Source organism: Anarrhichthys ocellatus, unplaced genomic scaffold (assembly GCF_004355925.1).
Source record: "Anarrhichthys ocellatus isolate YVR2014 unplaced genomic scaffold, GSC_Weel_1.0 scaffold11, whole genome shotgun sequence".
NCBI lineage: Eukaryota > Metazoa > Chordata > Actinopteri > Perciformes > Anarhichadidae > Anarrhichthys > Anarrhichthys ocellatus.
The window spans coordinates 5,018,462-5,032,911 of NW_022280041.1; the positions used below are offsets into that span (position 1 = coordinate 5,018,462).

At 43.8% G+C, this 14,450-nt stretch overlaps 1 protein-coding gene across 7 annotated transcripts in view; it reads right to left on the minus strand.

Annotated features, from left to right (window-relative positions):
* arap2 (ArfGAP with RhoGAP domain, ankyrin repeat and PH domain 2) overlaps nucleotides 1–14,450 on the minus strand; it is a 75,975-nt gene that overhangs the window by 33,230 nt on the left and 28,295 nt on the right. For all 7 annotated transcript variants that reach the window (XM_031850616.1, XM_031850613.1, XM_031850612.1 and 4 more), the window contains 4 exons: nucleotides 12,603–12,709; nucleotides 6,289–6,488; nucleotides 1,959–2,044; nucleotides 1,495–1,677 (listed from right to left, as the gene is read on the minus strand). In XM_031850616.1, coding sequence (XP_031706476.1) covers nucleotides 1,495–1,677; nucleotides 1,959–2,044; nucleotides 6,289–6,488; nucleotides 12,603–12,709 — 576 coding nt within the window. The remainder of the gene's footprint in view (nucleotides 1–1,494; nucleotides 1,678–1,958; nucleotides 2,045–6,288; nucleotides 6,489–12,602; nucleotides 12,710–14,450) is intronic.

Consider the following 14,450-nt stretch of genomic DNA (forward strand, 5'->3'; position numbering starts at 1 on the left):
CACACACACACACACACACACACACACACACACACACACACACACACCTCCATTGCCCAAACCCTTTTAGGCAGCCACACTCTCTCTGTGGCTGTCACACTTCATCTCCTGCAAAAAAAACTCACACTATAACAGCAAATTCACACATCCTTAGTGGTGCAGCACACACATGTTCACACGCATGTACACATCACACACTCCCAAATACGCACACACACGCAAAAAGGCCAGCAAAGCCGCAATAAAACCAACCCAAGCGTTTCTGTTGTGGATCCTAATCCACTTTTCCACTTAGCTAGCTGGTATATCTCTTCCTTACCTCCCCCCTTCATTCCTTCTCCCTCTACGTCTCCATCCCTCTCTCTCTCGCTCTCTCTCACTCTCCATCCCTCTCTTTCTACACAAGAAAACAATACATGGGGGCTGATCTGCGTAAATGCTGACGCAGGTGGAAACTTAGCTGTTTGGAGGCTCAGTGCTTTTTAAGACCCTCTCTTTTAGGGGAAGCCAAAAAAACAACAGGCGTTTTTCTTTTTTTGCTGCAGTAATAAACCCTAAACCACAAACTAGAAGAGAAGGCCTCAGCGTCAACATGCTCGCAAAGATCGATCCGACTCATGGCGCTGTTCTACTGATTGTCAAAAGGTCAGAAAAATATAGACATGTTCAGACATGTTGGATTTAGCAAATGGAGTATGCCATGTACCACGATGGAGCTATTGTAGGTACCCACTGATTACTGCAGGCTGATGGACTTCTGCTGCACTTTGCTCCAACCCGTACAGAAAAATATTGAAGTAACTAGAGGTATACAAAATATTTTAAATGTCTAGAACAGAGATAGTTCTTGATGTTTTACTTGTTCACACGTTGCGGCTAGAGCTGAAGTATGGCATGCAAACAATGTTAAAGCAGCAAGTACATCTAAAGATATGCTGGTTGTTTGTTGCAAGCCAATTGCATGCTGGCTAACACATACAGGAATAAAAGATATGTTGGATATGAACCACAATGGCCGCCATACTCTGCCTAAAAGTTAAAAGAAGAGGAAATCACAGCATTACAGATACACTCCTGATATACAGTATGTATTAATATTGTCATACTTTATGGACAAAGCTAGCTTACGAAATTTGAGAACTGGAGAGGAGAAATAGGCAGACAAAAGGGAAGCCGTGGCTTTGATGATACATCATGACGCATTAGTGCTTACACTGCAAAAGTTATGTTGCCAAATGAGTACCAGACCACCTCAGCAAGTGGTTTGAGTCTCGGTGGTTGCTTACACTTGTCTTATAAACGTGTGTCTTGGGCGATCAGCTCACAAACAGACTCGCTAAATACAAGACTTAAAGTCAATGAGACACAAGCCCCGGCTTTCATGTAGAGGATAACTCGTCAAGGCAGTGAGGGAGTTCGGGAGGTGTAGATCTAGTGGACCGTTGGTGCTACTTGTACCACATCTGGTTTGAAGTGTCTTTATTAGGATTGTACCTGGTTGAGCTGCTCCAGGTCCTGAAAGCCCTCCAGCACCCTCCGGTACTTCCTCTCCCTGTACTTCCTGCGGATGAACGAGGCGCGCTGCTCCACCGAAGCCCCGCTGTGGACTTCCTCCTCCAGGGGAAGATTAGCCGCCCAGAAACTGTTAGCGTTCTTGTTCCCCACCTCCAGGAAGAGCTGAGGGGGTTAAGGAAAATGGAAAGAGGACAATTACAGGGGAGAATCATTTGTAGACCTGTTAGTAGGGTTTGAAATAAACATCTGCCAAGCGCCAAATCGTTGTACCGTTTGTCTTGGCAACAAATCTTGTCGATTAGTTTTTCAGGTCTTCACTGTGTGTTTGACTTAAGTTTATAAATCCTTTGAAGCGAAGCAGAAGCAGTTCATTTTAAGACACTGACTTTCACATCAAGTGAGAACTTAATTAGCTCCCGCTCATAAGAGAAATCAGTGCGTACCTCCACCAGCTCATTGCTCCAGATGCTGCTGTCCAACTTCAAGCTCCGCACTTTGGAGATACACGGGCCGAGGGAGCGATGTTGCCCTGGTACACAGGAAGACACACGTGAGCTCAGAAGTTCATACTAACCCTCGGGCTTATGAAGCCTTTTCTCAATTAGATGTATTCAAAAATGCACAGCTGTCAGGGCTACGCATTTAGTTCCTGGAAAAAAGAAAAATAAATGAAAATAACATGTACATATATGAACAGAGATCTCCACACGCCGATGTCAGTGATGGCGATGGAGTAAACAATAAACGGGCAGTTACAAGCCGGAGAAACTGAGCTTGACTGGAAGCCCGCTCTCTCACTCACAGCAGACATATTTAGTCCCCTCAGCACTCCTAATTGGAAATGAAAGCGCAGAACGAGGGCCATTAATTGCTAATGAATCATGAGTAATTCATTGTGTTTGTGGGTCGGCCTGTTTATTTGGGTGAACGAGAGGCTTCTAGGGTTGCTCGTGGCCAAAGACGGAGCCAAACATGCATAATACATGAGAAAGGAAAACGCTGTATGTGTGAATGCGAATTATTGTCCTGTGTGTGAAGCCGGATAACTTTAGATTTAGATTTGGCATGAGCTCATTACTGTGCTCAAGTAGAGCAGCTGCGAGTTAGAATGTTGTGAGAAAAGCCGTCTTGACACAGATCTAGAGAGCACAGACGCCAGAAACCATTCAATGATCTGTATTTTTATTATTATATTGAAAAAACGAGGAAATATCTTTTTGATAACTGTTAACTCCACCTATTTCAGGAATACTGGTGTTCAATATTTCTATACTGAGCAGAACAAACTGATTGGATCTGCTGGTTTCAACCGATTCATTCGTTGGTCAATTGACAGCACAAACAGTTGTGTGTCTAGTTCTTAAATATGATTTATGAATTGACTTGTGATTGATCGGACAGCAATCACTAAAGCTGAGTGTCCATATAGCGACTCCAACTGCCAGCTCCTTGTCACAAACGCTTTGAATTTACAGTTAATTTTTTAGTATTTATTAATTCATTATTTCGATGAAAATAACCGGCGATGGACTCAGCCAATAGCCAACAGCCAATGTATTGGACCCATCGCTGAAAGCCCAGTGGCTGCATTAGCGTGTCCCATTGAAGGGAGAGAGGAATTCTCACTGCCTCTGAGACCACACGAGTCCAGCGTGACAAATAAAGCCCAAAGAGGGGCGATTCTGTCACTTTGGCCTGTGAAGGAGTGAAAATATTTCTCTCCGGGCCGCCGCCTGCTGCTGCATTTCTACAGCCGCGCTCCGTCCTCTGAGCCTTTACGCGCCACAGGACCAGTTTCACTTGTGTAAGGGTAATGAACCTGAAAACAAAAGTGTGCATGCGCCACCGGGTACACGGTGAGATCTTCACATATACGTAAATAGCCCCGTTGTAAATGTCTTCATCTTTCTGATGGAGCCAAAGCAACACACACATAAAAAAGGGCATTCCCATCACAGCCGCTCAGGTTTTCACCCCCAATTAAAGACTTTCTCGGTGACAGTTCGTGGAGCACTTCCCCAACCCCCCCCTGTACTTGTGTGGCATTTTCCACTCGAGTCAGAAAGGAAACAAAGCAATGGGCACTGCGTTTGTGCGTTACCATGGCAACTGTTGCCAGCAGACGAGTCCACAAGTTGCACCCTAGTTTGGAGGAGTTTTGTTGCAATAACGTGTGGTGGGTGAGAGGGGCCTCTCAATCTCTTGGAGCAATGGCAATTCCCCGCTGGTTGGTCGGGTTGCATTGTGGGAGAAAGGGCAAAGAGAGGGAACACAAAGGAGAATGTAGAGGGACGGCTTCAGTTACTGAGGAATGTGGATTTGGCCAGTTTCGAGGTTGGGACAAGGGCTTATGTCAGACAATAATGAATGCTGCAACACTCACTTTTTTATTTTAACTAGATGGATGTGCTGGATGTGTGATAGGCAACTATTTATTAACACTTTAGGCATGTGAACTTAATGAAAACCTCACTGGTTTTCAGTTTCTACAAAGTGATACTGACACTATTTTTACTGAGATTATTTTTAAAGTAGCTGATTATTAGCAGGACTCGTTCCCTCTGCAAGGAGACACTGTAGTGATGTCATTCAATACGTTTCCAGTAATGACATCTTTCTATTTGTGTTCTCACCTTCTGCTAGAACGGGAAGAAAAGAAATGGGCCAAACGCAAATGAGCAGAAAACGAACGTGTGTCTCTTAAAGTAATCTAAAAAAATAAATATGCCTTTTTTTTTTTTTATATGATTGTTCTTGATCAGATTCATCTGTATGCTAATATTCGTAATAAACACAATTATATTTGTTTTATGAAACTGAAAATAATGGGTCTGCGTAAACAAAGGCGCACTATTGCAGTACATGAAGCATCAGAGAGTGAAGCTAAAGACTATTAAAATTAATTCCGTCTTGGCATAAAAAGAGGAGAGCCAATCTGGAATCATTTTCTACCATTAGTCTTCTCATTACTCCTTTCCCTCTTCCTCTTGTTCAGCATTTCTCTTTATTGTCCGTGACACGGGAGTGCTAATTAAAAGCACGAGCAGTCATCGGTATTCCGAACGGACCGTCCTCTAATTTGAGGAGAGCACGGTGCGAGAACGGCTTCCTCGTTGCAGATATCGCCCAGCGTGTCGACAAAATGTAATATTAAACACGCCCGCAAATGAAATCATTTAAGGTGTTTGAAAAGGGGATGTAGGATATCTGATGCGTACCAATTACATGGGCTTTGCAGAGGTGAGGTGGAGAATCGCATTAAGATGTATGACTCCGGGAGAAATCTCAGGCCTAGAGAAGATCTGTGGGGGGGGACGGGGGGTATGGGAGCGTGGAAAAACCTCAAACCCACCAGGTATCCCTCCACAGTGGGCATGGCTGCTGCTGCTGCTGCTTCTCTCTAATCATGTTTAGCGGGTCAAGAGGCAGTTTGGGATCCCTCAAGTTCTTGCCCGTGGCTTAATCTTTGTTGTCATTTCATCTAAGCCATCCAGTATTGCCAAATAGATTAGAGAGTCCAGAGGCCAGATGCCAACTCCCATAAGTGGCTTACCACCTGAGAACTTATTCCAAAAAGAGCTTCTGGGTGAGAGCACCGACTCACACAAACAAACGGACCACCCGTATGATATGAATGCAGCATGGAGTCTTAATTATTCTTTCCTGGCAACTTTGCTGCAAAAATGTGTATTAATTAACAGTAAAATAGTGCAGTCACATGGTTCAAGGAGCAAACTTAATGATAATCAATTCCAATGAGTTAAATGGTGTGAGGTTCTAGCCAGTGCACAACAGGTCAACGGAACGTTCGTGTGGAATTAGTTTACAAGCACGCTCACAATAAAGCGTTCATGGAGAACTAAGTTCCAAGTAATAAATAATCAACACACACAATTAACTTTGTCTGTATTTTTCCTATAATTAGTGGCAAATTACATTTTTTTTCTCCAGGAAAGTTCCAAGGAAATAATTAGAAAATGACTGACTACTAAAATGAAGTGGTGTCTTGTTTGTCATCTGGCAAACCACTCTGGCTTATCTGGCGTCAACTCGGGGGTCTTTAAAAACTACCATAATGCTGCTGGCTTCCCACTCACACAATGCTTTGTGTTGAGTAGTGGTGTAACGGATGATGTTCTGTAAAAAGAAGTGATCAGTAAACCGGCATTAAAGCTTTCTAGTCGCCAATCCCTGATACACTATGAACAACAAATCCCTGAAATTGACTGGAGGAAGGTTAGCCACGCTAGCAGCAGCGCTAACAGCAACGCTAACAACTAACGTACGGGTGTTACATTCAGTTACTTTATGATGCGTTCATGGTCTGTTCGGTGTAAATGAGTATTGGGCAAATTACATTTTTTTGTAAATTATAGCATCATGTTTTCAAACTGTAATGTAGTTTAGGCGGGAAACTTGAATAGATCTGGTTGTTTGATGGAGATGTTTTGACAGCTATATAAATAACATAATAATAAAGGATTTAACATCTCAACACTAGCTCTAAGCAGCTTATAATATATCATTAAAACTACTAATGCCAATTATTTTTATCAATAAAAAACAAAATCACAATCTGGATTCATACAAACCAGCTGCTGTAACAAAACCATGTTTCATGACCCCTAATTGGCAGGTGTTATACGTGTTTTCTTTTAGTGCACTGTAAGAATATGTTGTATATTAAAGAGTACGCCTGCATCCAGCTTGGGTGCGTCAGCCAGAGACTAAATATGGAAGCCAAGAATAGAGCGGTGTATGTGTGACCCTTACCTGCACACTTTTTGCAGACGACCACGCCCAGATTGACGGACGCCCACTCCGGTCGCGGGGCGCGACAGTCGGCGCAGCTCCTGTTGGCCTCGTTGAACCAGATCTTCTCCGCCACTTCATAGTCAGAGAGTGTCTCGGCGATCGATTCCTGGACCGCTTCAATCCACTCCTCCTTCTCGCGTTCTGACTCGGCCGTGAAGCTGCAACAATTGATTTTTTTTTGCCACCACCACATGCCTCACAGTTATTGATTTGATTTGAGAGAGCAATTAAACAGCATAGTATTGCTTGGCAGGGTTACGAGGGGGGGGGGGGGTGCAGTATTTGGAGTAGTTTTGGGGAGTCGCTGAGTGTGTATGCCCGTGTGTGACTGCGATAGATTTGGTGAAACTGATAGGGGAGTGGGAAGAGGGGGGGTGACGAGGAAGGTAAATCAATCCGTCTCACCTTGCACCACCAAAATCTATAAACTGCTAATGCAGGACATTTTTTTTCCAGGATATTATTTCTATGTTACACTATATTAGAAACGGTGATGGAAATGGACCATAAACACATTTCCAGCTTCAATATATACGTTTAAAATAACCATGTTGAAACATGCTCGTTCCATCAGGACTTGCATCGAGAGCTCTGCATTGTAAACCGTGCACTGTTGTGGTCACACGCACGTATAATTGCTCAGATTTAGCGGTGATACAGAAGCCTGTTTCCACATTTGCATCGAGAGGAAGGCTTTGTCTGAATTGTCACTGCAGGAAATGGCGGAAATCCAACTTGTTCATAATTATAGAGGCTACTTTGTACGAGTATAATTTAAGTCAGAAAACGGTTAAAGTCATCTGCAGTATGTGGACGCATTGTTAAGTGTAATGACTGCCCTGCTGTCACAGCAATTCACATGTAGAAGTCCAACGAGAAACCAAGTGACGCGTATATACTTTACATTGCCAATAAATCGAGCTCCCCTACCTCGACTACGGAAACAAAGTTTTTCCCTAAAGAGTACTGTAACTAAGCTTACTTTTGACCATGTAGTTGTGTTTTAAATCATGTTGAACTGGCTACATATCATCTACTCGTTAAAGGGATGCAACCAGGAAGGTAAAACCAGCCATATTTCATATTCGGTATGAACTAAATATACACACAGCACACACAGGCAGTGGCTGCCTGAACTGTCATAGCTCCCAAATTGGGATTATTTCAAGCATTCACCTGTCTCTCAATCCATCTATGCACACACACACACACACACACACACACACACACACACACACACACACACACACACACACACACACACACAGGAATGACGGCATATCTCCATTACTGTCAAATGAGCACTTATAAAAGATACTTGCACAGGTTTTCTGATGGAGAGGACGGTGTGTGAATTTTGACGAAGTTGCTGAATGCAATAAGTAACTCAAAATCAGATAAGTGTATAAGTGTACGTAACAAGCAATCTGTGTGCGTGTGTCAGCTAAAAAAGGTGCAAGATCCAAGATTAGGAACATTTGGATTGCCTCTCGACAGGTCTCACCATGCGGACAGCGAGCCGGCGGCTCACAGCTAACGGTGCTAAAAGCGCAAACTACGGTAAAAGTGCTGACAGAGCCAGACGCGTTTACCTGAGGGGGGGTAACCAGGGGGAGAGCAGTACGTTACTCCAATATATCTTTACTTATCAAATAGTTGTTTGCTGCTGTTATAATGTTCCTTCAAATGAGAGTGAGGATAAGAGATGAATGCAGGCAGAAAGATCAACAGAGATGTAAAATTGTGAAGGAAAAACAGAGAAAAAGACAGACACAGAGACACAGACAGAGAGACATAGAGAGAGAGAGAGAGCGAGAGAGAGACAGAGAGAGACAGACAGAGACAGAGACAGAGAGAGAGAGAGAGAGAGACAGACAGACAGACAGAGAGAGAGTACTAGCTTGACTGAAAGCAGCACTTTGAAAGGATAAATGGGACCACTGGTCTCCATGGCAACCTAGCAACCAGTGTAAAGTCAGACAGAAGATGGGGGGGGGGGGGGGGGGGGGGACTTTTGCCGCAAGCAGAGGATGTGCACCAGGCCCGCCTTGCCAGGTAACCCAGCACAGAAGCACAGATCGATAGGTTGATTGGGTTCAGCTGTTCCGGGCCCACCGGACTCTGTTCGGGAACCGTGGAGAGGCATGACTGCTCACATCGTGTGCTGAACTCCAATATGACCTCCGAACCCCACAAAAGGAGCAAAGGGAGGACAAGAGTCAGCACCAGAGTGTGTGGAGGGTCCCAGGCCACCGAGTTTTAGACATGAAGTGAAAGCCGGTCTCAGGTGAGCCCGCTAAAAGAACTACAGCTCTAAGGACAACAGGTGGTAAAGAGGAAAATAGCAAATACAAGAATTATGAAAAGAAAGGCGGTTTTACAACAATAATGAAATTGTTTCCCCAACTGTAGTTCTAACTAAGATATTTGCAAGCACTTCCTTTCACAAAAATTACAACTTTCAATCTCATATGTTGTTGAAATATGTAAATCACCCTCACAGTCATCTGTCAGCTCCTTCCCCGACTCACACTACAATTAAAAGGCTCTCGTATTTCTCCAAGCCGATATGATGCAATACATTTCTACACAGATATGAAGAATACATAGCAAGAGTCTCTATTTACTGATTGTTTCAAGAAATAGCTTACTCATAGTTTAAACACTCATTGAGAGGAGAAGATCGATATCGTCTCATATCTGTCAGATAAATAAAAGCCAGGAGATGCTTAGCTTAGCTTAGCATAAACACTGCAGACAAAGGGAAACGGCTAGTCTGGCTCCGCCCACAGGTAAGAAAAGTAGCCAATCAGTTCATGGTGAGGGGCAAAAAAGAAACAAGTTACTCCAATCCAACTTTAAAAAATAAGTTCCATCAATCTCTACGACCAAAAATATAGCCTCTGAAAATAATTGCACGATGTCTTCAGAGCTCTGAAGGAACTTTCTAAAGCCTGAGAAATGACCCTGAAGAAGTCATCATAACTGATAACCTGGTTGCATTATGGGTAATGTAGGATCCAGAGTTTTAGGACATCGGCCCATGACAGAGACTAAACATCTGTGTATCTCAGCCTTTGTTGCTTGGATTTTGACCATTATTTACAATACTAAACTGCTTAAGTACCCTAGACAGAGCAGGATGTGGATGCTCTTTAGTTCCACAGTTGACCTAATATTGACAGAAAATCTAATTATGGATACGATACCAACATTTAAAGGAAAGGTGTGTAGGAAAAAGGAAAACTGTATATATATGCTAGTCATAACTATGGTTTCATTAGAGAGTTTTGGAGGGGTGAGCAAAGAGGAATTCAGTTGGTTGCAAGATGCAACGTCACCACTAGATGCCACTAAATCCTAGAGCCTGCTCCTTTCAGGCCGATACCAGCCGATAGCAAGAGTGTACTAATAAAGACAGAAGTAGAGTAGAGGTAGTTTTGGGGTGAACAGGGTACTTAGAAATATATTAAACCACTTTTTCTTTCAATTTTAGAGAGAGGGCATCAAAGGGAGTTAAATAATCCCCACATGTAGGTATGTTGAAAGAGTTATTGGTCGCCCCAAACCTTCCTCCTGTACAGGGCCCTGGATCTAACCTTTAGATAATCTGCTGGGGGGGGGGCTTTGGAGATCATCTTGTCCTGGACATGAGAAAGACACAACTGACCGAACCCCGTCCATACAAGCGGAGAAGAAATATCCAAACGCTAAACAATACAGATGCAGTTTGTGGTTTCCTGCTGCCGCCTTGATACAATGAACTGAATGAAAGCGGTGTGTTTGTGCTGCTCACATCTTTAGAAAATGAAATTTGAAAAACTAAACAGCAACATGTCCTTCAAAATCAATGCCCTTCCCACTCCAAAGACCTGAGCTTTCAGAAGGAAATATTTTCCATCTTAAAGGTTGAAAAATGACAATTGCGAAACGGTCGGAGTTTTTCGACACACACACCAGATAAACACAAAACAAACGTGGATTTTCTCCAATATGCTCTTGAGCTAGGCATTTATCTGCAGCAGAGGTGCTTTCTGATCAACAGCACGATGTTTCTCTTTTCTTCAAACTTCAGTGTCTTTGCACTCCTCTCCGCCTCATTGTCATTCTCTCGGCTCCAAAAAAAAAGAAAAAAGAAAAAAGAAGTTCTGCTATTGCATCTAGCACAGCGGGCTGAACGCTCTGTCCATTGAACAGCAGCAAAAAAAAAAAAAACAATAGCAAAGCCAAAGTGAGTCTCCACAGCTTAAAGTGATTAGATGAGTTTCTCACTAATCCCCACCTTGAGCAGGTAGGGGAACGCTCCCAGGGCTACCAATCGATTTGATCCACACACACACACACACACAATAAAACCCTTTCAGCAATCACCTCATCAAAACAATTCAGGAGACCTGAGCTCATTTTAATTCCACGTCTCTCTTTTTCTTCTTTTTTTGTTCCACACAAAATGGCAATTACGTCCAACGCATTAACGAAGCTGCCAAACGACGGGACCATTGAGGGAGCTGACACAAACAGATCGATCGCACATACAACAGACAGGTAGAGGAATGGATTGGGGGGGGATCCTTACACGATGGGAAGGGGTAAAAGAGAAAGATAAAATAGTGAACAAGCGGTACACAAACAAACAAGGCGTGCTTTGTCCAGGCAGCTGTGACGGTTGTATTCTAAAAACAGGCCATTAGTGCACAAACAAAGCGGTGCGCTTATTGATTGTTGGCCCTCAGAGACCCTACAGAGGCACAGGTACCTGCTGCATGGAGCACCCAGGGGAGATGTTGTTTCAAAAAAATCCTAATCAATAATTAGAGATTTGTGTCCAGGTACGACAAGAGAGCACAGAGTGCTACCAACACGCAGCCACTACAAGCTAACGAGAAGATTGTCTTTGTCTCATTAGAGCCGAGTCCCGACTTTGTGCTTTCACAATTTATAAATTGGGTTTTTAAGTGAAAGTGAATCTCGCTAAATAATTTCAAAGCACTAACCGTATCAGTAGTATTTTTTTGTGCGTGACACCGAGGTCACTTTCACACCTGGAGTTACAAAGGACATTCACACCAACTTTACAGCACTTCACAAACAAAGCCAGGCGCTGTGAACATGAAGTCGCGTGGGCTGCAAGTGTTTCTTGTTTTTTCCTGTGTGAAAAAAACTGAACCTAGGGGGGAGGGGGGGGGACAAAGTTTAGCAAACTCATCCACTATAGGTTTGATAAGGCTCATTATGCTGTAAGATAGTGACAAACTTGATCCAGATGTTTGGACAGCTTTCACACCGACTCAAAGCAAACAGAAGCAGGTCAGGTGTCAACTAACGCACGGGACAGACATGTCCCTGATCATTCAGAAGTGGAATGGCCGTCTCTGTGCACTCTGTGCAGTTTCTATCGAGAAAAGGTCACTGACATGTCACGGCCACACAGTAACATAATCACAACACTGGGTATGAATTTCATTTTCCCTCCCATGTCCCTGAAGCTCTGATGATGCAGGATGACAGTTAATTTGTTGCAATTCGGTTCACATTAACAAGTAAGGACTTTTGTTCTACTGTTGATAATTTCCTCTTTTTTGGCCCACTTGAGCTTCTATATTTTCAATGTGGCTGATTTTAACTTTGAAACATGTAATGGTTTTATATTTGCACCGAGCAGCGAGAAGAAAAGGCGGCAGATAAGTTTTAAAGTTCAAGTGTTTTAAAGCCTTGAAAACAATCTGATTTGAATTAATCCTCCAACTCTCCAGGTAAGAAGACAAAGCCCCGGTTCTTTTCTTTTTTTAAAGGCCAAACTGATAGGACTATGTGAATATTCTTTCGTACCCCAAACTCTTATCGCATTATGAGACGCTTAATACCTTACATGTATAAGAGCAGATTAACCGGAATGTTTGCCCTCGTCTTTCCGGTGTGAATACGGATGCTTTATGAGATACGATTGTTGAGATTAAAACACTGTACAGCATGAGGCTTAGTGTACGTGAAGGGCGTGTCTGTGACAGAATGGCTCAAATGAGACGATAATGCAGCGAGATGTATTTAAGGAAGGAATATAAATGAACCTGCAGAGGTGTACCACCTGCACCTGTTGAATACATCAGTCCGAGGGGTGTGCATTCAAAGAGAGAATCCTTCATTTAACATTCATCTTTTAGATGTGTTGTCTCTCTCTCTCTCACACAGAATTAAAGACGCCACCATATACCACACACACTTTAGCATGGATAGCTCTTTGTTGTGGGAGGAGGGGCCGAACCCAAACGTACCAGAAGTTCTTGAAGGGTGTGTTGATTTCAAAGCCCCGGCGGTCCCCGTCTCTAATGTTGGCGGCCGTCAGTTCCACCTCAGCAATAGCCAGGCCCGCTTTGTAGTCCTGGAAAACACAAAGAGGAGAGATGGAGATCGATAGAATTAGTATTAATCAACTGTGAGGTGGTTACAGTACAGTCACTTCAAATAATCAACATACGGGCTTTTTAGTGGTCAGGTTAGTGTTCCAGGTAACTGGGAGGAGACCCTGTGGTAGACCCAGCATGGGACCCCCCAGGAGGAGCTTGAGGGCACAACAGTGCCAGGACATTAGCCAGGAGTAGGCTGGAGTGGAGTAGCCTTAGGTCTTAGCTGGGTTAGCTTAGCTTCCATCTCGGCTCTCGCCTTCGCTTTCGGTGGCGTTTGGTCCCGGCTTGGTCTAACAGGAGGATGCCGTGGGCGGTGATTGTCTCAAGGTCCGCTGAACTTTATCCAATCACTACGCTTTGTTCTCCAATGTCGATGAGTGTACCTCTGTCATACTCGCTCCAGTAGCAAACACGAAAAGACAGAAAATGAAATTAAAAAAACGTGGCAGAGCCAGAAAGTATGCATGTTGAATACATTTAAAAACTATTCAAAGCACCCAAATAAGAGAAAATGTATTCCTAAAGGGCCATGAAGATGTTAGGGTTCAAGAGGCAAAAAAAAGAGACCCTCCTACTAAGGTGGGATCAACAGTTCGCCTCATTAGAATCTCAACTTTCATGGGGCTTGAATGTTATTTGGTCTAATTAAGACTAGCAAACACCAAAGAAGAACAACAATCACTGCAGTGACACCCTCAGTCTGTGCTGCCCTGTTCCTTGCTTTACTGCTGTGTTGAGGAAATATCACTGGACATAGAGTTATATGTGCAGGAGAAAATCGTTCGAGACAGACCAATAATGCACCAAACAGTCGTCAGCGTTTCCTCCTTCTCACCAATGACGCACAAGCTGAGTTTGTGTGTGTGTGTGTGTGTGTGTGTGTGTGTGTGTGTGTGTGTGTGTGTGTGTGTGTACCCGTGTGCGACAGCAAAGCTCTGTGAAAGGGAACAGGTGCCTCTGGGGAATCCAAAGCAACCCAAGCTTTCAGTCTCGATGTTTTCTGAGGCCCATTTCAGAAATAGGGGTTAGATGCAGAGGCACTGTTTTTATAAGCTCCGATGTAACTCCGCCCTTCTCCACTTCACCCTCAGCAGTCACAGCAGTTTAGACCATTTTCCATCGCCTAGAGCTCCGAGCTGAGGCAGAAAAAACAGACAGGAAGACAGAAGAAGTGCACCTACGCCCACGCAGGTATAGCCACAACATCAAAATAGAGCAAGAAAAAAAAAAGAACAAAACTGGCGTCCAACATTACAATACGCAGATAAAGCCAAAAGAAAGTGAGTCAAAAGACGAGGGAGAGAGAGAGAGAGACAGTGAGAACACAAAGAGAGAGGGCCGGAGAACGTAGAAGTGAAAGAGGGTCTCGGTAATCCTCACTGAGAGTGGGTGAGACGAGCGAAGGGGTCGAGTGGAAAGAGAGAAACAGGAGCTGCAGCCGGTACGCCTCGGCAGCGAATTTTTAAAAAAAAGTACTGCCTTAGCGGGGAGCCACTGAATGCCGCCATGCTGTGCCAGCTATAAAAGCATGTGTGTTTTCCCTGCTAACTGTTCTCCAGCAACAAAACAATTTACACTAATTACACATAAACAAGGAGAAGAAAATGAATGACACCATCTTTGTTGATTAGCTGTGTTTTTGGAATTACATGGCCTCGCAGAGGAGAGACATACGTGCGTGTGTGTGTGGATGGGGGGGGGGGGGGGGGGGGGGGG